The sequence below is a fragment of the Narcine bancroftii genome, chromosome 13 (assembly GCF_036971445.1).
Source record: "Narcine bancroftii isolate sNarBan1 chromosome 13, sNarBan1.hap1, whole genome shotgun sequence".
Classification (NCBI taxonomy): Eukaryota; Metazoa; Chordata; class Chondrichthyes; order Torpediniformes; family Narcinidae; genus Narcine; species Narcine bancroftii.
In genome coordinates this window covers 76,110,011-76,131,156 of record NC_091481.1, presented here as the reverse complement: position 1 = coordinate 76,131,156, position 21,146 = coordinate 76,110,011, and the positions used below count along the sequence as shown (strand labels likewise).

Genomic DNA, 21,146 nt, shown 5'->3' with positions numbered 1-21,146 from the left:
TCCACGCAAGCTGTGATCATAGCACTCCTGGTCCTTTTGTAGGCGAGACTCGAACTGGATGGCCTCCACAAAGCTTCCAAGACCCTGGCACCGGTCTCTCCAAGTGACCTTCACTGTGGGTCACAATCAAAATGAAGTACTTGGCTTCCCATAAGACCCTCCTGGCCCAGGTCCATCCACCGAAAAGGCCCAGCCATTCACAGAGCCGGCTTTGCTCTGAATTCCACAGAATGGCTGGCCATGAGAGCTGCTTCAAAAAGCTGCTTCCTCTCCAGCGTCAGAATGGTTCTCCCTGTATAGAATCACAATGTCTTTGTAAATGTGTTGAATTCTGGAAACAGACTGTGACAAACCTTCCCTCAGTTCTTGAAGTGTGAAATATTAACTGTGACAAAAAAAAAAAAAAAAAAAAAAAAAAAAAAAAAAAAAAAATATTAACTGTGACCATTCAGCCCCTCCTGTCTTACAGTGATAATCCCATTTTACTAAGACAGGAGGTCATTATACTTCCCACAGATGCTGTCTGACCTACCGTGTGTTTCCAACCTTTCCTGATTAAATTTCATATTTCCAGCAGCTGCAGATTTTATTTCCCTTTCAAAAAATGATAATTCTAGACATCCAAGATGTCCACCATCTTCAAAGAACGTGGCTTCCCCTCAACTCAGCCCTTACTCCCATCTCCTCCCTTTCCTGCACATCTGCCCTAGCCCCCTCTGTCCATAGACACACAATAACAGGATTCCCCTCAACCTCACTTACCTCCCCACCAAGCCTCTGCATCCAATATATTATCCTCCCCAATTTCCATCACCTGCAAAATGATCCCACCACCAGACATACCTTTCCCTCTCTGCCTTCTATAGGGAACAATCCCTCCTTAACTCCCTTGTCCACTCATCCTTTCAAACTAATTGCCCATTTGGCAGCTTCCCCTGTGACCACAAGAAGTGTCACACTCCTCCTTCACCACCATTCGGGGCCCCAAACATCCCTTTCAAGTCAAACCATACTTGTGAATCTGTGGGTGTCATCTATGGCATCCAGTGCTCTGGCTGTGGCCTTCTCTACATCAGGGAGACTGGACGCAGACTGGGAGATCGCTTTGCTGGGCACCTTTGCTCTGTTCGTATCAATGAGCGGGATCTCCCAGTGACCAACCATTTCAAATCTGTGCCCCACTCCAGCGCCAACATGTCTGTCCGTGGCCTCATGCACCGCCAAACCAAGAACACCCGTAAAATGGAGGAGCGACACTTAACATTCCATCTGGACCCTCTCCAACCAGATGGGATTAACATCGACTTCTCCCGTTGCTGCTGGCCCACTCACTCCCTGTTGTCCCTCCCTTCCCCATCTCTCTGTCTCCTTTCCTCCAGCTCTCTGCCACTTCCCTCTCCATTCAGAGCCATCCCCCTCCCCCTGTTTGCTGGTGTGCTCTCCCTTCCTTGTCCACCTATGGCGTGGGACTGGGCTCCTCCCCCGCCCCTGCCTCCACCATTTTATTCAGGTGCGTGCCTACATTTTGCTCATCCCTTGATAAAGGTGTCAAGCCTGAAAAGTTGGTTCTGTATCTTTACCTTTGCCCTATGTTATCATTGCTTATCTTAGCACTATTTTTTTTCCATCCCTGTATTACAGTCAATTTGTTTACATTGAGTACAGTTTTATTTTGCCCTACCAAGAAGTGACCCACAGGTATAAAGGATCTCAGGGCTGTATGTGATGTCATGTATGTACTCGGACAATAAATCTGATAATGTACGCTGTTTCACCTGCTGAGTTTCTCCAGCATTGTACTTGTATTTCAGCCACAGTGTCTGGAGACTTTCGTGGTTTACTTCAATAAATTATATTGTTTGGCCCTACTTCACCATGTGTTCAGCTTCTCTCTCTCTCTCTCTCTCTCTCTCTCTCTCTCTCCCCACATTGGCCACACCCATTATCTCAGCACAGAGGCTGCAAAAAGCTCTCCACCTGCATCGTACAACATTCCAGAACCTACCAACCTCATGCCAGGCAAGCCCCAAATGAAGTGGTGAATAAAAAAAATAAAGCTGCAGATAACAGAAATCCAAGATAAAAGCAGAAAGCACTGAAAGCAATCGAGCAATATCTGCTGAGTTACATTGCATGAAAGCTGCTTCACCTGCTGGATATTCTCAACATTTCCCATATGGCATGCTGCTTTCTACAATTAAAGTTATTTTTATAAATAACCTTTTTCCTGTTAATTAAACATGAGCCACTCCTCAAAATTTTAGGTGCTTTAGATTCGAGCTCTTTCGTAATCCTGTGTTTGAATGGATTCTACTAAATTACGTAACACAAAGAAATCTCTTGCATAATCAAATACCTCTCTCACACTGAATTTCAACTTTTATTATGCAAATAATCGCTGACTTTTGTTCTCTATCATGAGATATATTTGCAGAATTCTGCCCTGGCATGTTGGACAGTTTCTGTAACAGGTGCTACAAGCTATGGCTTGGGTTAGAGCTGTATGCAGGTTAGCTCAGGTTAGAGCTGTATGCAGGTTAGCTCGGGTTAGAGCTGTATGCAGGTTAGCTCGGGTTAGAGCTGTATGCAGGTTAGCTCGGGTTAGAGCTGTATGCAGGTTAACTCAGGTTAGAGCTGTATGCAGGTTAACTCGGGTTAGAGCTGTATGCAGGTTAGCTCGGGTTAGAGCTGTATGCAGGTTAGCTCGGGTTAGAGCTGTATGCAGGTTAGCTCGGGTTAGAGCTGTATGCAGGTTAACTCGGGTTAGAGCTGTTTGCAGGTTAGCTCGGGTTAGAGCTGTATGCAGGTTAGCTCGGGTTAGAGCTGTATGCAGGTTAGCTCGGGTTAGAGCTGTATGCAGGTTAGCTCGGGTTAGAGCTGTATGCAGGTTAGCTCAGGTTAGAGCTGTATGCAGGTTAGCTCGGGTTAGAGCTGTATGCAGGTTAGCTCGGGTTAGAGCTGTATGCAGGTTAGCTCGGGTTAGAGCTGTATGCAGGTTAGCTCGGGTTAGAGCTGTATGCAGGTTAGCTCGGGTTAGAGCTGTATGCAGGTTAGCTCGGGTTAGAGCTGTATGCAGGTTAGCTCGGGTTAGAGCTGTATGCAGGTTAGCTCGGGTTAGAGCTGTATGCAGGTTAACTCGGGTTAGAGCTGTATGCAGGTTAGCTCGGGTTAGAGCTGTATGCAGGTTAGCTCGGGTTAGAGCTGTATGCAGGTTAGCTCGGGTTAGAGCTGTATGCAGGTTAGCTCGGGTTAGAGCTGTATGCAGGTTAGCTCGGGTTAGAGCTGTATGCAGGTTAGCTCGGGTTAGAGCTGTATGCAGGTTAACTCGGGTTAGAGCTGTATGCAGGTTAGCTCGGGTTAGAGCTGTATGCAGGTTAGCTCGGGTTAGAGCTGTATGCAGGTTAGCTCGGGTTAGAGCTGTATGCAGGTTAGCTCGGGTTAGAGCTGTATGCAGGTTAGCTCGGGTTAGAGCTGTATGCAGGTTAGCTCGGGTTAGAGCTGTATGCAGGTTAGCTCGGGTTAGAGCTGTATGCAGGTTAGCTCGGGTTAGAGCTGTATGCAGGTTAGCTCGGGTTAGAGCTGTATGCAGGTTAGCTCGGGTTAGAGCTGTATGCAGGTTAGCTCGGGTTAGAGCTGTATGCAGGTTAGCTCGGGTTAGAGCTGTATGCTGGTTAGCTCGGGTTAGAGCTGTATGCAGGTTAGCTCGGGTTAGAGCTGTATGCAGGTTAGCTCGGGTTAGAGCTGTATGCAGGTTAGCTCGGGTTAGAGCTGTATGCAGGTTAGCTCGGGTTAGAGCTGTATGCAGGTTAGCTCGGGTTAGAGCTGTATGCTCAGGTTAGCTCATAAAGAACACGCTGTACCCAGAAAGAACAATATGAACCCCAGTTGAATGGCGTTAACACTGAGCTTTATTTGGCTCACAGCCCTGCTTTTATTCTCAAGGTGAGGGGCGTGGTCAAAGCCCCCTCAGCGCTGATTGGTGCATTTGTGATCTGCTTTCCATGATAGGCCAGTTAGGCTCCTTTAGTTGTGGCCAATTGGAGGGCAGCGCTGCGGCCCTCGTGCAGCCTGCTGGGTCGTTGCATTCGTCCTTCATTTTGTGAGGCCCTGCGAGGGGCCGCCCCAAGTACGTATTTGTACTTCCTTCCTCCAGATTACTCGTAATCAAGGGTGTGGACCAAGGAGACGTAGAAAGCTGAAATGGTGACACTGTGCAGCATGGAAACAGTCCTTCGGCCCTCCAAGTCAATGCTGACCATCAACTACCCATTTATACTGATCCACTTTTATTCTCTCCACATTCCCATCAACTCCCCTCAGTTTCAGGGTGGCTAGCACATCCCTGTGACAACGCCAGTAACTGGGGTTCAAATCCTGCTCTGTCTGTAAGGAGTTTCAGATTTATTGTACATACATGACAATCCTTTTCCCTGCAGGCATGGCAGAATTACCATGAATTGGTTGTGTAAAAATAAACTGCATAGTGTAAACATAACAAATATAAACAAACTGACTGTGCAATACAGAGAGAACAAAGAAAATCAATAAATGCACAAGAGTCCTTAAATGAGTCTCTGATTGAGTTTGTCATTGAGGGGACTGATGGTGGAGGGGTAGCAGCTATTCCTGAACCTGGTGGTGTGAATCTTGTGGCACCGATACCTCTTTCCTGATGGCAGCAGCCAGAACAGAGCCTGGGCTGGGTGGTGTGGATCCTCGATGGTTGCTGCTGCCCTCCGATGGCAGCGTTCCCTGTAGATGTACTCCATAGTGGGGATGGTTTTGCCTGTGATGTCGTGGGCTGTATCTTTTGCAGGACTCTACTCTCTGGGGTATTGGTGTTCCCATAGCAGAGAGTGATGTAGCTGGTCAGCACTTTCCACCACACCTCTAAAAATTTGCCAGGGTTTCTGGTGTCATACCAAACCGTCGCAAACTCCTGAGTAAGTAGAGTTTATATGTTCTTCCCACGTCTGCATGGGTTTCTATTTGAAACGTATCAGGGGTTGTAGGTCAATTGGGTGTAAATTGGGTGGCACAGACCTGAGGGCTGGAATGGTCTGTTACCATGCTGTATGTCTAAATTTATAAATTAAAAAATTTCCATCTCCCACTTACGGGAATTTACAGCAGCCAATTAACCTGCCTTTGGGGTGCAGGAGGAACCTGCCCAGAGGCCAAACCACGCAGTCACAGGAAGAGCATGTAGACTTCATAGGTCAGGGTTAAATCCCTGGGGCTTTACCATTGCACCACCCAAGATCTTCATTCACTCAGCTTGCAGAGGAGAGGAGAGGATGTGGGTTCTCACTGCATCGAGCTCATTGTCTAGACAAGCACTGCCCAGTACACTCCAGAGGAAGTCCCCTGTTTCGAACGACGCATTAAATTGTTGACCCATATTCTTCTTTGGAGTGGCAATAGAAATTCCATTATGCATTCCATAATCAAATCCAGATTCTTGCCTACCCCCTTTCCCCATGGGCAAGTAGCCAACTCTGATTACATCCCACCCCAGCACTGTGATCACACCAAGAAGGTGTGATCGCAAACCCAATGCCATCAGTCTTAGCTGCAGCTAAATCCAGCAACTGGGGTTTTAAAAAATCTGCTGAAGGAACTGAGTAGCATCAGTGGGACAAAAATGGTCGCTGTTTCAGGCTGGACCCCTTTTTCAGGACAGATTCTGTACAAAGTGAAGGGAGGAAAGTTTAGGGAAAACATCAGAGGTAAGTTTTTTTTTTAAAGAAGTTGTGGGTGCCTGGAATTCCTTGCTGGGGTGGTGGTAGAGGCTGGAACATTAGGGGCATTTAAGGGACTCTTAGACAGGAACATGGATGAAAAAAAAACAGAGGGTTATGAGGAAGGGAGAGTTTAGTTCTTTTTTGTTAGGAATATATAGGTCAGCACAACATCAAGGGCCTGTATTGTGCTGTCGTGTTCTATAAGATGAGAACGTAGAGGTTTAATGTGGATAGGGGTAGGAGGGTTTAGACAGGAAGACTGTAGGGATTGGTGAACCAGAGAGGCAGCTGATCAGCGGATGCCAGACAAAGGGAGAAAGAGACCAGAGGAAGCAAACGGGTCCGTTGGAAGATGGGTCATCTAGGGTGGAGGAGAATGATATGTAGAGATAAAGGCTGCCAGTACTGGAATTCGATCAAGATCTGTTGGGTAAGAGGCTTCAGGAAAGGACAACTGGGCCCAGACAAGTCCCATTCCAATTTCTACTGTCCTCTGTCCAATCCCTCCCAACCAGTTCACATTCCGCTCTTGGGCTGATGAAGGATTCCATCCTGAAACATTGACCATTCCTTTTCTCCAACTGATGCTGTTCCAGCAGCTTTTTGCCCCAGATTCCAGACTAGGCACATTGAAGACCAAAGCAAAGGGAAGCGTCATGTCTGTCCTTCCCTGAACACCACCCCCACCCAACCCTGATGCAAAACTTTATAATCTCACCAAATCCCCACTTCAAAACACAACACAACATGGACTGGTTTTTCCATTATTTAATAGAAAAAATAAACTTTGTAGGCTATCATATACAAATGCAAGTTCATTTTTATGCAATCTCTGGTTTCATTACATAAATTGGTGAAAATTCCCAAAGCAACAAATAAAGTTTTCAGTAGTTTGATTTTATAAACCTGTGATATTCAATGCAGAAGGGTTCTGTAACACTGCCCCAGGTTTCGAGGCCTTTTTGGACTGATACATACAATAATAACTGATGAATTATAATCATTCAATCCCTCCCCTGGAGCTACACTGAGATTCATTCCTCTACTTGCTGATCAAAATTGTTTTGTTGGTGGGAAAGGAGGTAAACCTCCTCGACTCTGAGAAGTGACAAGATTGCGTGGTGAGATTGTGTGAAACAGGATTAATGGAAAGCACTTGGTTGCCGTGATCCAGATCGGGAGGTCAGGCATGAGATAGGGTCAGTAACCAGAGGAACTTGTCCCTTCCATCAGCACTGATGGGAGATGACCTGGATCTCCATCAGGCTTAACCAGTGAGAGAATCGGAAGGACAAATTGACAGACAAATGATCTTTTCCCATCTTCTACAACATATAACCATCTTAATTTTCGATCTTTTAATAAATAATCTCAGTCCAAAGGCAAATAACTCTGAATTTAAGTTGGTGGGAGAGGCCCAGATAATCCAGCCCAGGTCACTGGGCTTAAATCCATTTCTGGGCACTGCCCACATGACAGTACAATAAAATTCCATTAGTCCAGCACACTCACGAGTTTGGCAGTGCCAGGCCAGCAGATTGCCTGGAGTTTCCCCTTTTGGTAACACTTTTATTTCATTTTTTAAACTGATATTGAATGGTAGACTAAATCAGCGGGGAATGCCGAAACCCTGGCTTTAGAGTTAAAGGGACCTCAGGATAAACATTCCCAGGGGGTCATGGAAACATCATGATTACCAGATAGTTAAAGAACGGATCAGTTTCACAGTACGACCATTGTTGAACATACACTTGCAGAGATGACAACAGAACCAGGATAATAGAAAAAGGTAACAAAGAACAAAAAGCATGATACAATGCATAATATTCCCTTTTGCATTTCATTGACCTTAAACAAATGTACTTCGAGTTTCTAATTCAGTCAGATACAAAAGATTTAATTGAAAGGATTAGTGTCTAATGTGTCTGCAGCAAGTCGCAGCAATTACATCTGTCACATCCAATGCAGCGGCTGGCCGGCCATCAGGTTGTCTCCAGCTGGAGTGAATACATGGGTCATCATTTAACCAAAGAAAAGGATGCACAAGAAACACAAGACCATGGCACTGGTGTTACAAAGGTGTGGTGAGAAAGAACCAAGGAGATCAATGCGTAACTGCTTCCCCGCGCCAGACAGGTTCCACAAGAAGAATAGACTCTGGTCCTAAAGTCACCAAGTTCTAGAGCTCAGATACAGAAGGCTGGAGAAAAGGTAGCTCCAAGGGTAGGGATACCAGTGTGGAACTCAGGCCCAACCACAGGAGGCTCTTATTCGCGCACCAGCCCCCTGTGACTTCCCACATGATGGGACAGTGCCTTGCAGGCCAATAAGCTGCAGAACAGAATTGCAGCAGCTCCAAATTCCCTGTAGATTTCTGCCTACAGACACTGGCAACCCAAGTCCCCGTTCCAATGGGCAGCTTCAAAACCCAAGTAACATCCAATGACAACTTTTATTTTGCACCCCTCATCCTGACTGCGCAAGCTTGGTGCACAGGTCCCGGGTGCAGGAGGAGGGAGATGGTCACAAGACATCAAGACAGGGCTCACTCCAGCTTTGCTTCCCCACCCACCATCTTATTTGTCAGTCGGCACATGGTTCAAAGTTCAGCAGAGCACAGAATGATCTATGGACTGGGGTAGGGTGGCCCAGTGACATCGTCCAGCCCTCCCCTGCTTCAGCCAATCTCCTAAACCCTCCCTCAACACACTAGTTTCAGCGAGCGCTGAGAAGTGCGTCAATGGATAGAGTGGCGAGCTGACCTTGGAATTCGAGGCAGCCGTGGCTCTCTCAAGAGAAGAGCAAGGGAGACTGGGATCCAGCATGGGTGGTTGTGTGCTGGTAGCTCCACTTTAATACAGGATTGTGGTTGCAGTTGGATTGTGAAAGTCCACTGATTCGTACCCAGGATTCAGTGGAGGGAGTGGCCTCCTATTTGAAGATCGTCATAATCCAGTGGCATCTGTAAAACACAAATCAGGAAATGGTCAGCAACTTTTCTCCTGCCTGTCCTCTAATACTGCAGTCTTGTGGTGTTTTGGAATCTTATTAACATTAAGAAGGAACAGGCCCTTCAACCCACATGTCTGTGCTGGACACAATGCCCAAATTAAACTTGGGCATTCCGCTCCCTTCATATACATGTGTCTCTCTAGAAGTCTCTTCAATGCAACTATTATACAGTACAAGTTTAAAATTGGCACGCCTCCCCATTTGTTCGCCAATCCATGCATCCTCAAGCAATCGGCAAATTCACTTATCTGGCATTGAGGGGTTTTACTGCACCTGCTTCCAGCACTAGAACCATCAGGCTCACTTCAAGAACCCTCCACTCCCTGTTAAATATTTAACCTACACATCTCCCTCCCCTTAAAAGCGTCCTCTAGTGTGTAACAGTTTGCCCTGGGAGGTAAAGATCTGACTGCCTACCCCATTGAGGCCTCTCACTCCTCATTCACAAGAGAGTGGAGTGCAAGAGAGTGGGCTGAAGCTCCCAGGATGGGAGTGCAGGTTCACTGGAGGAGGGATAGTTAGGCCAGAAACCTGCCTTGTCCTCGACAAGGATGCGAGAGAAGGAGAACCCAGCAAATTTTTTAATTTAGACATACAGCACAGTAACAGGCCCTTTCAGCCCACAAGCCCGTGCCGCCCAATTACACCCAATTGACCTACAGCCCCCAGTACATTTTGAAAAGTGGGAGGAAACTGGAGCCCCTGGAGGAAACCTTTCATCTCCCCTCAAATATGATGTTAACTGAGGGATCAACACTGGTCTCCAAGGAGAACTGTTCCGATCTTCATTAGCAAAGTCACCTCAGCATCGACTTTGTTATACAAAAAGGTTTTGTGTTCTCTAGACCAGCCATTCTCAACTCTTTTACTGATATTCCCTCCCTGCCACCTAGGCCTCTGCTGAGAGTTTATGGGCCCACTTCCCTTTGAAGCAGTCAAGTTTTGGTTTCTTCTGTACTTCTCCACTACATAAAAATATTAATGTTACACTAGGTGAAAAGAAAACAAGGCTTTTAATGAAATGTCCTGAATTCCACCCCCCCCTCCAAGGGAGCCAGATGGACCCCATTGAAAATGGCTGCTCTAGAAGTTGACATCTGGCAGTAATTGTTTATCCTTTTAATGAGGAGGCTGTTAAAGATTACTCCATTAATTCATCTGATACTAGATCAAATCTCAAGGAATACTGGTCTCATTGATCATGGAGTCCCAACTTATTCGTACTGACCAAGCTATTCCCATTTGCCTGCATTCAGTCCACGTTCCTCAACTTTCTTTCCAGGTCTCTTGTCGCAATGTCATTTTGGCTTCCTTCCTCTACCCCCACCAAGCACCTCATTCCATATCCCCGCCTTCTTCAGTGTGAAGAAGGAGGTGGTACTCAGGCCCTTCTGGTTCACCAGCCCTTGTCACCCAATTACACCCAATTAACCTGCAAACCCCAAACATTTCAAATGGTGGGCAGAAACCAGAGCACCTGGAGGAAACCCATGCAGACACGGGGAGAACGTACAAATTCCTTAAAGACAGTGTAGGATTCGAACCAAGGTCACTGCTGTGACAGTGTTACACTAACCATGTCCTTTTTAAATCTTTCTCATCACATTTTAAATTTATTCCCTCCAGTTTTAGATTCCATTACCCTGGGGGAAAACCCATGATAGACTGGGTGAGGATAGTAGATTTCTTCCCTGAAGGTATTTTATGGGTCAACAATCCTGAAGTTTCATGGTCACTAGAACAGAGCCCAGTTTAATTTATTAACTTGGATTAAGATGCTGCCACAAGATTTGAATTTGGTTTCCTAGATCAGTGATCGAGAGCCCTGCTGACAGCCCAGTAACTAAATTGCTGCTCGGACTAATTCCGGAGAACCCCAATTTAATGCCTCATCTAGGGTTTGCTGAGCTCCCTGCCCAACACCTCAAGCCATCTCGCCGCGCAAGTCTCAATGTGGTGGACACTTACATCGCAGTCGGAGTGGATGTCCCAGTCTGCTTCGGAGTCAGAATCCATGAACTCAAGCAGTGGCATCAGCTCGGAGTTGGTCAGCTGGAAAAGCCGGTTCTGGATCTCCAGATCCGGTCGGCCTGCAGTCAGGTGCAAGGCTGTGCAGCTGTTGTACATCAGTCGGTTCACATCTGCACCACGTTCAATGAGGAGATACACCATTTCTCTGCACTGGAACTCAACCGCCAGATGTAGGGCAGTCCTGCCGCTGTTCGGTTCCTGTGGACACATACAGAACGTTAATTACTCCAGTGGTAGAGATTCAGCCAGATTTCAGAATGTTATAGAGCAATGCATGGAAACAGACCCTTCAGCCCATCTCCTTCATGTCAGCCAAGTTGCCTATCTAAGCTCGTCCCACATCCCTCTAAATCAGTGGTTCTGAACCTTTTTTTCCTCCCACTCACCTACCACCTTAAGTAATCCCTTACTAACCACAGACCACCTATGGCATAGGATACTACAGGTGGTCTGTGGTTAGTAAGGGAAGGTCGAATACATGTGGAAAAAAAGGTTAAGAACCTCTGCTCTAAACCTTTCCATTCCCTGTACCAGTTCAACTGCTGTTTAAATATGGTGGTTGTTCTGGCCTCCATTCCCCTCAGGCAACACGTTCCACATGCCCAGCAACCTCAGTGAGGAAAAGGTTGCCCATCAGGTCCCTTGTAAATCTTTCCCTTCTCACCTGAGACCTATATCCTCTTGTTTTAGACTGCCCTAACCTGGGGAAAGGCCAATGACTTGTCTATGCCCCTCATTATTTGGTGGCAACCCTCAGCTTCCTACACTTGAGGGTAAAAAGCCTCTCCTCATAACTCATGTCTACCAACCCCAGTTACATTCTGGTGCATCTTTTGTTGACCTGTTCCAGGTTAATGATATTCTTCCAACAGCCCGATGACCAAGACTGCCCCAGTGAAGGGTCCACACTTCATCACCGCTCCCCTCCGAAAGAACCAACTCCAATCAGGATAGCAGTTTGTTGGAGCTTATTGTGCGCCAAGTTTGCAATGGGCACTAGATAGAATCTTTGTGGCTGTAAAGTATTGGGAATCTCCTGAGGTGGAGGACCTATACAGATGCAAGTTCGTTCTTGTGGTAAAAAAACACCCTGTGCCTGCATGCAACAAGATCGTAAGAACCTCCAGATAGGAACAGGAACAAGCATTACACACTGACCACCTTCAACCAGTGGAACGTCACCACTTACTCTCCACATTCAGTCCCGGTGCTCTACAATCTCAGAAATTTAAAGAGAGCATGGAGACAAGGGCAAGGTGATGCTGGATCTAGATCCTGGACGTCTCTGGCTAACAGGACTTTAGGAGCATCTTCTCCAGAAGCTCAAGAAGGCAACTCCCCACCTTCTCAGTCTGGGATGGTGTCCATCGTCTCCCGAGTGGATAAAACTGTCCTGTAGTAGTGGGGACAGACAGCAGAAGACTTACCCGAGTGTTAACATCGGCTCCAGAATCCAACAGTTTCTGAACTGCCTCATGATGACCTTTCATCACTGCAATATGCAGACACGTGTAACCTGTAACCACAGAGAAATACTTTCGTCTTCACTTCAATGGAGGGTGGGGGGGGGGTTTGGAAGACACACACGTCACACTTCCACACTGCACTCCAGACACCACGTAATGCATTTCCCTGGTGCATCCCGTGAGCAAGACCCTCACTTCCCTGACCTTGCTACTTTAATCAAGTTCAACAACTTGAAGCCACGGTGATCATTCACCATCTAATTGGAGGTGGGGTTTACAGTGTCGACGCTGGCTTTACGGACAGGTTCCTGCAGTTGAATTAGCTTCCTGCTGTTCGCATCTACCAAGGTGGATCAACTAAAGCAGTTCCCCTCCCCCCCCACCCCCCACCACCCTGTCACCCTAACCCATAAAAGGGGTCAGAATCCTGTTCCAAATAAGCAGCACAAATACAGGGCCACTAGTGGTGTTAACACCATGTTATCCCCTCCCAGCCACCATCCATCTATAGGATAACAACCCTGTCCCTTCCATTTTCTTTCGTATAGGCCACCATAATGCTGTTACAGGCCCAGCAATTGGTGTTCTAGTTCAGCACTCTCTGCAAGGAGAGCATTCTCCCTGTGTCTGCATGAGATTCCTCTAGGTGCTCTGGTTTCCTCCCACCCTTCAAAACCTATGGAGGTTGTAGGTCAACAGGGTGGCATGGGTTCATGGCTGAAATGGCTTGTTACTGTGCTGTATGTCTAAATTTAAAAATTTATTCATCCACTTCATGCTCCTTGCCCAAGTTGTACAAGAGTCAAAATCTACCTACACTGTGTGTAAGAACTACACAACAATATGTGCCCTCTTCTTACCAACGCAAGAAAAAGGTTCTGCTTTGTAGCAGTGTGGGTGCTGCAGCTAGAGTTCTATACCCCTCCTTGCACAGTCTTGCAACCCCCCCCCCCCCCCACATCACATCTACTTCCAATCTTTTTCTAAGGCAATGTCTCTTGGCCTGCAGAAAGCTGGATGTCTGTAGGTTTGTTACAGGTAACCCTTGGTGAAGGCAAGCATTGCAGATATAATAAGCAAGCAAGGTTGTACATTTGAGGAGGAGAAAACTACCCCCCCCCCAAAAAAAAATTCTCAAAAGAACGTCCCCATTCAAACAAAACTGAAATCCTGATGTCGAACTGAGCAGGGGCTGTGGGTTTCTTGCATTTTTTTTTTTAAAAACTCAAAAATCGATTTTATTCATAACAAATTATTTACAAAAGGAAACTTGTTCAAAGTCTCTTCCCACCCTTCATTTTGTTTCCATACATTTCCCTTCTACGGGAGGCAAGTTTAGGGGAGATGACAGCAGCAAATCTTGATTTTAAAATAAACACAGTTGTGGAGCCTGGAATGCATTGCCAGGCGTGGTGGTGGAACCTGGAATTTATATCTATAAATTCTCATCAATTTTACCACCCCTGTGGCATCTTGTCATCCCCCCCCCCACCAGTTGTTTGAGTGGCCTCTCTCTCTTCTTCCCCCATCTCAGCCCCTCAGTGCCTGCTAATGGGAAGACTCTAGACTGTGGACCATCCCCACAGTGGGTTTCTTATGTGCTCCACAGTAAGAAAAGGAATACTTTAGGCAATCTGTGAGGAAAAAGAAACTGAGATCACGGTTCTTGGGTATCCTTTTTTTATACAAGGTGGAGACAAGACCAGGAGAGTCAACAAAATGAGAGTGTCTGTGTCACTAGTTAGCCCACTCTGGCTTCAGTTCTCTAGGACCAAGTAAACAATGCAACAAGTACCGTTGTAGTTGTGCTTTTCCAGGTTCTGTCGTTGACCTCTGCTTCCAGTCAGGAGTGGGTCCAAGAGCGAGCTAATGCATTCCAGGTTTTCCTGTTCACAGGCCAGGTGCAAGGCAGTGTTGCCTTGGTTGTCTGTGCACTCCAGATCCGCCCTGGCCTCCACCAGCTCCCTGGTCACCTCCAGCAAGCCCATGATGACCGACATGTGCAGCGGCGTCTGGAGGGAAAAACGGAAGGGAAACAAAAATTGGGATTTTTTTTAAAAAAGATCAGGCAGGATCAAAGATTCAGCAAGCAGAAGGGTTCAAGACTTCTCTGACCCACCCACCATCAGCAGAGAATGAGGCCATTCAGCCCACAATATTCATGCTAGCTCTTTAAAATAAAATGTAATTGGCCTGCATGCCGTGTTTGTCTTTTTTTTGTGGCTGTTGTTCACTGTACAAGCCAGAAACCAGCAACTTACTCTCCACATTCCATGACCATAGGCATGAGCCTTCAGTGGGGTGGGGGAAAGCAGAGATTCTGCCCACATTTAGAGGGGGAGATGGAGGTGAACTTTAAATGGGATCCTATGCAGGTATAGGTGCTGCCATAGGTCACGTCAGGGGAGTTTGGGATATGGGACAGGAGTGTTATGGGTGGGGGCGGGGTGGGTCACATGTCAAGATACCAGGTAGCTGAGTTTGGAGACAAAAGAGGTGTGGAAAATCCGCTGAATGCGGAGTTTGCTTGCCAAATTTAGTCCACTACAAATTTTAGCCAACCATTCCTTTTGACGGTTGAGGCACGGATGAGCCTGGGGCAGTCAAGAGCTGGTGACCAGGGGGCAGGATTGGTGAACTGGTCGGGTGGGCAGAACACTCACCTGCTTGGAAGAGTTGGACAGATCAATGATGGACGTATCGGATTGGAGGAGGAGGATGGCAATGTCCGGGCAGTTGTGCAGGATGGCCAGGTGAAGAAACCTGAATTCAAACAAAAGAGAGAAAAATTAGAATGCTGAAACAACAGGCCAGGAGGAAGCTCTGAGTAAACTGCATACTTTTCCTGATGGCAGGAGGGAGTAACCATCTTCAGCTGTGAAACAAAAATCATCAGGAGATGGTCTGCAAACTCCACCAACGGCAATAGGGAAATTCCCAAATCAATCTTTACAGTAAAAGGCCTTGCTGGTTTCATCACAGCGGAAAGGAAGCTGAAAAGGAATCCGTTCCAGAAAGAACTTCCTCATGGCCCTCTCTCCTCCTCACCCAAACAGCAGCAGCATTTGCAGAGCGCCTTTTAGCAAAGTGAAACACTGCAAGGCAGTTAGCAAATGTAAGCTCGGAGAAGCTGGAGGTACTCAGTGGGTCAGAGTAGAAATGGTTCGGACTAGGACCCTTTATTAAGGCCACTTTCCCCTCTCAGATGCTGAGCTGTCTGTCCTCAGCAAAAGGCCTCAATTTTGTCCCTCCACACCTACTGAATAAAAAACTGCAGATCCCTAGTACATAAATCAGCCTTTTTGGCCCTTGTAGCCTTTGCCAAACTATTAATCTGCCTAGTCCCACAGTCCATAGACCTCCATATCCCTCCCATCTATGACCCAGTCCAAATTTTTTTTATTAAATGTTAAAATTGAGCCCACATTCACCACTTCAGCTGGCAGCTCGTTCCACACTCCCACCACTCCCTGTGTGAAGAAGTCCCCTCTACTGTTCCCCCTAAACATTTCCATTTTCATCCATGTCCTTTGGTTTATATCTCTCACCTACCCTGTCCTAACCGTCTCCCTTCATTCATCAAATATAACTCCCTTTTTATTTCAGTCTCAATAACCAAATCCAACCCAAAATGTCAACATACCATTTCTCCCCACAGACACTGCCTGACCTGCTGGATTCCCCCAGCAGCTTGTTGTTTGCTCAAGATCCCACCACACAAGCAGTCATGTGTTTCTCACTGAGGAGTGTCAGTAGCACACTGCAGACAAAACCATTCTGAAGAATCTCAGCAGGTCAAAAACTGTATTTTATGTAGCAAAGTTAAAGATACAGAACCAACATTTCAGGCTCGATCGAGGTATGAGCAGAATGTCAGCCCAAACAAAACAGTGGGGAGGGGGAGAGGGGCTGTTGGGGAATGGCACAGTACTACAGGCAGAAAGTAATAGGTGGATAAGGGAGGGAGAGCACAGCAGCAAAAAGGGGAAAAGGGAATGGTCAGTGAATGGAGAGGGAAGGGGGTGGAGAGCTGGAGGAAAGAAGACAGAGAGATGGGGAAGGGAGGGAGAAGGGGGAGTGGGCCAGCAGAAACCAGAAATGTCAATTAAAGCCATCCGGTTAGTCAGAATATTGGGTCTTGCTCCTCCATTTTACAGGTGCCCTTGATTTGGCAGGTGACAGACATGTCAGCATGGGAGTGGGGTGCAGAATTGAAATGGTTGGCTACTGGGAAATTCCAGTCAATGATGCAGACAGACCTCCTGCCTGTGGGTCTGGGCTCCTACCCCCTACCCCCCCCACCATTTTGTTTGGGTGCCTGCCTACATTTTGCTCATATCTCATTGAAGGGCTCCAGCTCAAAACACTGATTATGCATCTATCTTTATGATATAAAGTGCACTGTGTGAGTTTCTCCAACACTGTGTCTCTACTTTGGTTAAATGGAGATGTTTAGTTACTCTCCAGCTCTCAGTCTCTGGGGCCAAGAGGTCAGCTCCACATGTGCTCAATCAGGCATTTTCTATGCAAGTGGACGGTCTCTACATGTTTTATTTGGCAGGTTAATTAGATAACATTAGATTCCAAACAGATGAGACAGGTACCACAGCCCTCTGAACCACTGTTCAGACATCAAGCCAAGAAGGAAGGCTCCAGTAATTCTCAGGGTGTGATGGCTGAGATGAAGTCATCATTTTCCATCTCAAACCCTGTGTACATTGGAATCAAAATGTTTCCACTGAGGTTTCCCCAATGGTCAGCTTTCAAAATTACTGCCTGCTTTGAGCCAGGAATATCACTCATTCAGTCTCTGCTACCAGCTTGGAGGTACTTCCCAGTGTAGAATCCTGGATGTTCTTAATATCACACCATGTGGGATTTGTACCCAAAGCATTCCAATTATTTTTCAGGTGGGTGAGTTGGCAGAGGCTGGGTAGAAGTTGTGACTTTTCTTTGCCAAAGTTTTCTGCAAGAATATACCATCTTTTCTGATAACAACCCAGCCAATTAATGGTCAGGGAAGTATGGGAATTTTCCCACCATTTGCCCATGGGAAATTTTCTTGAACAAAATCCACGAAGAACAGGGTATTTTGCACACGATTAACGAGATACCCTGAAAGAAAATGGAGCCAAAATGACTTTGAAAATTAGATGGAGACCTTTCAGCCCAACCTGTCCTGCTGGCACTTCTGCCCCAACCACAATATCCTCCTTTTCCACTCTCCCAGATTACCCAGCTTCCAGTTAAGTAGTTCGCCTCAACCACTTCCTGTGGTGTCAGGTTCCTCATTCTCACCACTCACTGGGTAATGAAATTTCACTTTTCCTTTTATTGACCCTCAGCTCCACTTTGACCAACTGGTCTCTGGGTGTAGATAGAAACAAATGCTGGAGGAACTCAGCAGCTCTTGCAGCATCCTCAGGAGGTCTGCCTTTATCAGATCACCCAGCAACCTTCTCCTTTCTCAGTAAGTTCACCACCCCCTCGCCCACTACAGTTCTTTTCGATAACATTAACAGTTTTAGAAGTGAAGAACTGGACTCCAACGGACCTTGATTGATGCCATGAATTAAGTACTGGGGGGAGGAAGGGATAGGAATTAAATGCTACCATTCCTGCAGGAATTAGAATTTATTGTATTGAACACCTCACCAAGTTTTTTGTTGTTGTAGTAGCAGCGAAACAGTAAAAACATTTACAAAATAAATTTTTTCAAAAGTCCACAAAAAGTTGAAGTAGTGTTCATTGATCATTCAGGAATCCAATGGCAGTGGGGAAGAAGCTGTCCCTTGTGCCGCTGGGTGCAGAGGGAAGAGGACAGAGCCTGGTGGGGGGGTCACCGAGAAACATTGGAAAGAGAAGATTCTGACTGGGTTCCAAGTTAGTTCGAGGCCTCCTCTCAGCTCATTTAAAGCATCAGCAGGGCCCCTCGAGTCTTCCATTGTCTGAGAAAACATTTAAGACTCAATAAATGCTGAATATGAATAGATTTAAAATTTCTTCCAGGCCAGACCCCACAACTATATAAACTTGTGTATGTCCCATTCCCCCCCCCCTCCACATTTATTGAGGGGCCCTGTTCAGCTGCAGCATGGTAAATCCGGCCCTGTGGGGGGGGGGGGGGGACTCGGTGGTGCCCCCTTCTCTTGTGCCCTAAACACGTGCTTAGTTTGTCTCACGGTTCATCCAGGTTTGAGCATCAGCTGTGGGCTGGGGGCTGCATGTCTACCCGCCTGACACGCCTCGGATTCTGAAGTCTGCTCTTTCTGACCCACATAAATGACACCCCCTCCTTCTCTATCGCTCCCACACAGATTCTTTTGTACATTTCCACCGCTTCTTCCCACGTTTATTTTAAGACCGTCTCACTATCCTTTCAAAAAACAAGCCACGTATCACACGTTCCTCAAGCGTGAAACATGCAATAAGGAGGGTCTGACCCCCCTCGCCTCAGAACTGCGGGTTCGACTCCCGCTCCAGCGGTTAAAAGCCCGAACAATCTGGTGTCGTCCAGAGAGCTCGCTATGTTGATCCCCTTCTAAAGCCGAGTCTAAACGTGTCCCGCTCCACCCATTTGCATCTCGACCTTGCTAATGGAGGCAAAGGGGCCAACACCATCTCTCTGCAAGCGGCAAGGGTCCTGGGGGGCGAGGCACAAATTCATTTTCGCAGTTGGAAATGCAATCCCTTCTGTTTCATTCCGGTGATTCATCATTCACGGAGATGGATTAAAAAGGTGCAATGTATCACACGAGGTGCATTCAAAATTTATAGAGTATCTAAAAGGATAAGTTGCATCTAAAAAGTAGTTTTGTTGTTAAGAAGATACATTGTAGTTAAGAAGATACATTGTTGTTAAAAAGATACATTGTATCAAATCGAACGACTCCCGCAAAGATATATTGTATCAATGTCAAGCTGAGAAAGGATACATTGTATCAATATGGCTAGAAATTGTATCAAACGTGAAACACTTACGTATCCCCATCTTCAGTCCTGAACTGTGCCCAGCTCGGGGTCACAATCTCACTGATAACGTTCAGATTCTCCATTTGCTCGGTCACGCTGTTCATGCTGCCCTCCGGCATGGAGTCAATCCCACTGTCCAGCCGCTCAACCTCCAGCCCCTTGGCTTGCTTATTTAACCTGCTCCTGTCAAATTCCAGAGGCCTTCTGATGTTGACCGAGAGCTCAGCCATTGTAGCGAGGAGTGAGTGGTCAGATTTCGCCTGGACGCGCGACACTGACGGGGACTTGGACTTAAACTGAAGGTTCTGTTTCGTAGGTGGGGATAGTTATTAATAGCGTAGGGACTTTATGGCTGTAACTCCACCTCCCCTTCTGCCGAATTTAACCAGGGGAATACCCAACGCGTGACTCCGGGTGCTTTTCAAATGTGACTAATGAGATTACAGTACTTTGCAATGAAAAGAAAGCCTTATTTCCTTGTTTCCAATTTCCCCTATTGGAGTATTTTTAAAAATTCAGGTTTAAAAGTGAATGTCCATTCACAAGTTTGCTAATGTATCGAGCAGAGGGAAGAAACACCCTTCAAACCCATTGACGTTTTCCTTCAAAAACCTGAATGGATGTACCTCGAGTCGCTGCAGATGTCTCGTTCAGGACACCTTGCAATGGGGGTGACCTGGAAAACCATCCACAGGGTGGGCTGATGAGATAAACGCACCGAAATGCTGGAGGAACTCAGCCAGTCTTTTCCATCATCTAAAGGAGACGTTTCGGCGCCTGAGTCCTTCTTCCTTGCAGTGGGGGTGGGGGGGAGAGTTGCCTGTGAGGGCTGGGAGCATGACGAGGTGAATTGGGTCTTGAGAAGGTGCGGTTGACACAGTCCTGAGCCACTGCCCGGTGACTACAGGAGACATCCTGCCCACCTCATCCATGCTGCGCCAACCCCGCATCACAGAGCAGCTTCCTCTGCTTGTAGACCCCAACCCCCTTCTCTTCCCACAGATGCTGCTTTACCCACTGAGCTTTTTTTTTGTCGGTGCTTATTTAGAAATGATGGCCAATGGTTTAGAAATGATGGCCAATGGCACATGATTTGAATTCTTGCCTTTTTTTAAAAAGGCTACTTTGCCTTCATACTCCATGGATCAGGATTGAACCTGTGTCTCTGGGGCTGGTGCACGGAGGAGAATGATGCCCGCCGCAGTCCCGAAGCCCAGTTCCTTCCGTGAATGGTGTCTGACCTGCACGCTTTGTCTGGGATATCTGATGCCTGCCTTGTGGTTATCCAAGAGCAGGAGTGGGTCACTCAGCCCTTGAACCTGCCCCACCGTGCAGTACAATTATAGCTGATCTACCCCACAGCTCATCACTTCTTCTGCACTGGATCCTTATAGATTTTCAGATTTATTGTCAGAGTTCATACAATCACATCTCTTACAACCCTGGGATTCCCTTTTCCTGCTGGCCAGGCAGAATTACCACTTATTGGTTGTGCAAAATAAAACTGTACTCAATTGTAAATAAATAAACAAACATAAACAAACTGACTGTACCACACAGTGAGAACAAAAAGAAAATCAATAAAGTGCACAAGTCAGGGTCCTTGAATGAGTCCCTGATTGGGTTTGTCGTTGAGGAGTCTGACGGTGGAGGGGGAGCCGCTGTTCCTGAACCTGGTGGTAGGAGCCTTGTGGCACCGAGACCTCTTTCCTGATGGCAGCAGCGAGAACAGGGTGTGTACTGGGTGGGGTGGGCTTTGATGATTGCTGCTCCCCTCCGACGCAGCCCTCCCTGTAGAGGTACTCAATTTCCACATTTTAAAAGTATTTCAATCTTCACTCCTCCTTTGTCTCCCAATCACCAACTGGCTCCTGTTTCACCCTCCCCACCTCATATGGATGCATCCATCCATCATCCTCCA

General features: G+C 46.9%; 1 protein-coding gene across 1 annotated transcript; it reads right to left on the bottom strand.

Moving 5' to 3' along the window:
• Window positions 1–6,497: 6,497 nt before the first annotated feature.
• Window positions 6,498–19,806, bottom strand: LOC138747925 (NF-kappa-B inhibitor alpha-like). Its single transcript, XM_069907574.1, has 6 exons — window positions 19,235–19,806; window positions 14,917–15,016; window positions 14,049–14,265; window positions 12,215–12,303; window positions 10,725–10,985; window positions 6,498–8,706 (listed from the first exon to the last, which is right to left on the bottom strand). Exons 1-6 carry the CDS (start codon window positions 19,453–19,455, stop codon window positions 8,656–8,658), a joined length of 939 nt encoding a protein of 312 aa, XP_069763675.1. The 5' UTR covers window positions 19,456–19,806; the 3' UTR covers window positions 6,498–8,655.
• Between the last annotated feature and the right edge of the window lie 1,340 nt (window positions 19,807–21,146).

Bases quoted from the DNA above. Each gene is read 5' to 3' on its own strand.
- LOC138747925 (XM_069907574.1), bottom strand. From the start codon at position 19,455: ATGGCTGAGCTCTCGGTCAACATCAGAAGGCCTCTGGAATTTGACAGG. The intron at 15,017-19,234 runs GTAAGTGTTTCA...GTTTGAATTCAG, and splicing joins AGGACTGAAGATGGGGATAC to GTTTCTTCACCTGGCCATCC. The intron at 14,266-14,916 runs GTGAGTGTTCTG...TTTTCCCTCCAG, and splicing joins TGTCCAACTCTTCCAAGCAG to ACGCCGCTGCACATGTCGGT.